Source organism: Ostrinia furnacalis, unplaced genomic scaffold, assembly GCF_004193835.3.
Source record: "Ostrinia furnacalis isolate ACB-3 unplaced genomic scaffold, ASM419383v2 OfSCF3070, whole genome shotgun sequence".
In the NCBI taxonomy this organism is placed as follows: Eukaryota; Metazoa; Arthropoda; class Insecta; order Lepidoptera; family Crambidae; genus Ostrinia; species Ostrinia furnacalis.
The window spans coordinates 125,771-128,907 of record NW_021133309.1 but is presented as its reverse complement, the minus strand read 5'-3'; the positions used below and the strand labels follow the sequence as shown (position 1 = coordinate 128,907).

General features: G+C 36.0%; 1 protein-coding gene across 1 annotated transcript; it reads right to left on the bottom strand.

The window, feature by feature from the left end:
* Nucleotides 1-1,197: 1,197 nt before the first annotated feature.
* On the bottom strand, nucleotides 1,198-2,008 carry LOC114357217 (uncharacterized). Its single transcript, XM_028310733.1, has 2 exons — nucleotides 1,579-2,008; nucleotides 1,198-1,453 (listed from the first exon to the last, which is right to left on the bottom strand). The coding sequence occupies exons 1-2, from the start codon at nucleotides 1,960-1,962 to the stop codon at nucleotides 1,448-1,450; spliced, it is 390 nt and encodes a 129-aa protein (XP_028166534.1). The 5' UTR covers nucleotides 1,963-2,008; the 3' UTR covers nucleotides 1,198-1,447.
* Between the last annotated feature and the right edge of the window lie 1,129 nt (nucleotides 2,009-3,137).

Below are 3,137 nucleotides of genomic sequence, written 5' to 3'. Positions count from 1 at the left end.
TTGGTCGCTGTTTTAAAATTTGACTTGATAAAAAAAAATACTTCGTTTTATGAGGAGAGAGATACCTAGTATACCTAAGCAGGACATGAAAATTAAAACGTGGAAGCCATAATTTACGAATTTAGAGCTATGTTTATTTTCATGTTTTCGTGCTTTTATATTTTCAAGTATCATTATTCTTTAATTATGTGTTGTGTGTTATTTTTTTTTAATAAAAGTATGTAGATTCTGTGTGCCTACCATGAGTTTACGTTAGGTGATCTCGCTAGCGACTGCGTAAAAAAATGACATTTAAATGTATGACATATTGTGCAGCGCCCCTAGCGGCTACTTTCAAGAAACAAAATCTTCATAGAGATTTTTGACGTACTCGCTGACGTAAACTCATGGTAGGTACACTGATGTCGCACACTTACAGCCTCACTCATTGTGTCCTATTTGGAGTTTATTTATTATTTTACATTTGAATAGAGCGTCTAATGAAAACTTCTACAAAATGACAACTCTATATTATGAACTGAATGATACTCTACAATGGTAGCTTATGCAGTAAATGTCGAATTTGTCGGTCAAATCGATCGCTGTAGTTTCTGCCTTGAGCCCGTAAAAAATTCCTTAGTTTTTGTTAATCCTTCGTGCCCACACGCGAGGGCTGTGTCGTGAACTATGTAGCTATAAAATTATAGTTATTACGAACATTTTACGTAATATGGTTATGCAAATGGCTCCTACTGGGAAATCCGGTTTATTGGAGTTGCTTTTTTAACTTTTTCACCTGTTTAATTTAATTGGACTGACGCGAGTAAACTTTAACTGCAGTCGTAAGCAACGTGGAATGGCTCGTTAGCAAAAAGGAGGAAAAATAATAAACAGTATCTCACAAAGGCAACGATTATGATGTTATAACAGTCAATTAATCCTTCGTAATTTAAGTCATTTATTTCAACAAATTATTTCTACTTTCTATCTACTTCGGTTAGGAAAACTACGTCAGTAATAAGTATTATGCTATTTATGTTTTTTCTATTCGATTTTTTCTTCAACATGACAGCGATCGGCCTTTTAAATTAAAATCACGATTAAATATATCAGATCCTAATTTATATTTTAATGGATTTTTATGTATATATCTCAATCACTCAGCTGTGTCATCTATTAAATCTTTAGTTTTATATTTATATTATTTGAAAATGAAAATGAAAATGAAAATATTTATTGCCAGAATCAAACAATACAATAACTAAAAGACAGACCTCCACACTAGGCATTGCCTGTCCTGTGGAGGAGAGAATAACGATTAACAGGTAGAATTAAGTACGGCTAAGCTGAAGCGTTATTTAAGGAACCAATAAATCGAAAATATGAAAAGTACACAGAAGACGAAAAGGCATCAGGGATGGATGTAGGGTGTGTGCTGTTGTGTGTAAAAGTGTAGATGTGTTGTGTATTAGTGTGTGTGTGTGTGTGTGTGTGGGGGGGGGGGGAGTATTTTCTTCTTCAATTATTTATTCTAATAAATTCTTCAGACTCATCATATGTCCAGTTCATCAGGGTCCGTGAGACGAGAACCTTTGCTTCTCTGACCGTGCAGTATTTATAATCACACAACCTGACAAGTTTATTGTAGATGTGTGGGAAGAGGAAGTTACCAAAACGCCGAGCAAATGAAGTTTTTACAGCGGGACAGGGAACTCTAAAAACACGCTTTTCGAGCAATTCGCCGTAACAATCAGAGTTCAGAACAGATTTGTGCATGGACACAGCAACCCTTAAGTAAAAGAGTCTTCTGACGCTGAGAACCTCGGCATCCCTGTATAAGGCCACTGTCGAGTATCGGATAGGTTTCCTTAGCGCCACTTTTAAAACTGCTCTTTGGGCTCTTTCGAGAGATATAAGAGTAGTAGATGCCGCTCCACCCCAGGCTCGAATACAGTAACCCAAGACAGACTGACCCAAAGCCATGTATACAGATTTCAGGGTTGTACCATCAATTGAGTCCCGAAGATTTCTCATTACGTAGACGCGACGCATTTGCGACGCAGTTTATTTCTTAACAGATTACGTTGCATTTATTTTATAGATCAATTGTCATCAAGAATATAATTTAAAGTTGTTTGTAAAACCGTTTAAACTGTTGAAATAATATTATTTACTTCACTCAAGCAATTTAGAATATAATGTAATAGAAATACATCTGAATGTTGAATTTACAAACGCACCTCACAGAGAAAGTTATCGGATTATTTCGTTGAGATTTTAGAGTTAAATTTTTTTTTGCATTTTCTGTATGACATCTACGAAACATGACTTTTTCAGTCATTTGGGACCTAAACATAATTCAGTCAGCAGTCATACCTATATGCTTACGTTATTGACTGTATTGAGGGGTAGGTGCTATCAATGTGGTAGGTAGATATTGCTGGAATTTGACTGGGAATGCAGCCTCGCGACCAATCCTATTGGAATGTATTGTATTGGTCGCCGAAATGGCTCGGGATGTGGGGTCAGATATGTATGGGTATTCGTATGGATGTATGGACTGTTTGTCGCGTCGGTACACCACAGTGGATTGCTCTATTGTCGGATATTTCTGTTTTGTTTTAAGAGAAAACGTTTTGCTTTTGGTCTGAATGATATGGTTATTGTGAATTCATGTTTTTGCGACTCTATCACTGATGATCAGGTTGTATTTCTAGTCGACTAGAACTTTATCTAAAGTGTCACCTTTTGCTCTGAAATATGGCACCAGTAGGTATACCTAGATAGTATAGGTAAACCAGTTTTTTGGAAAATTGCACCAATAATACAGTTATTTGTTAAAAAACGTTCACCACCACACATGTATTGGGTTCGATTTCCAGCTGAGATGCACATATTTTGAAATCAACGTGTAACTATTTGTTCAAATTACAATATCCTAGTTAAACTGGTATTTAACTAGGATATTGTAATTTTAATCAATCTGAATACATGAAAATAAGAATGCTCTAGTGCAGTGGTTCTTAACCTTTATGTCACGAGGGACCATTTTACCAAATTTCTGTCTTGTCAGGGACCACATATTTTTTTCAAAATCCTATGAAAGGGGAGGTCGATTTCTCGTCCACTGTGCGTCGTTTGAGTTGTGTTGATTCTAC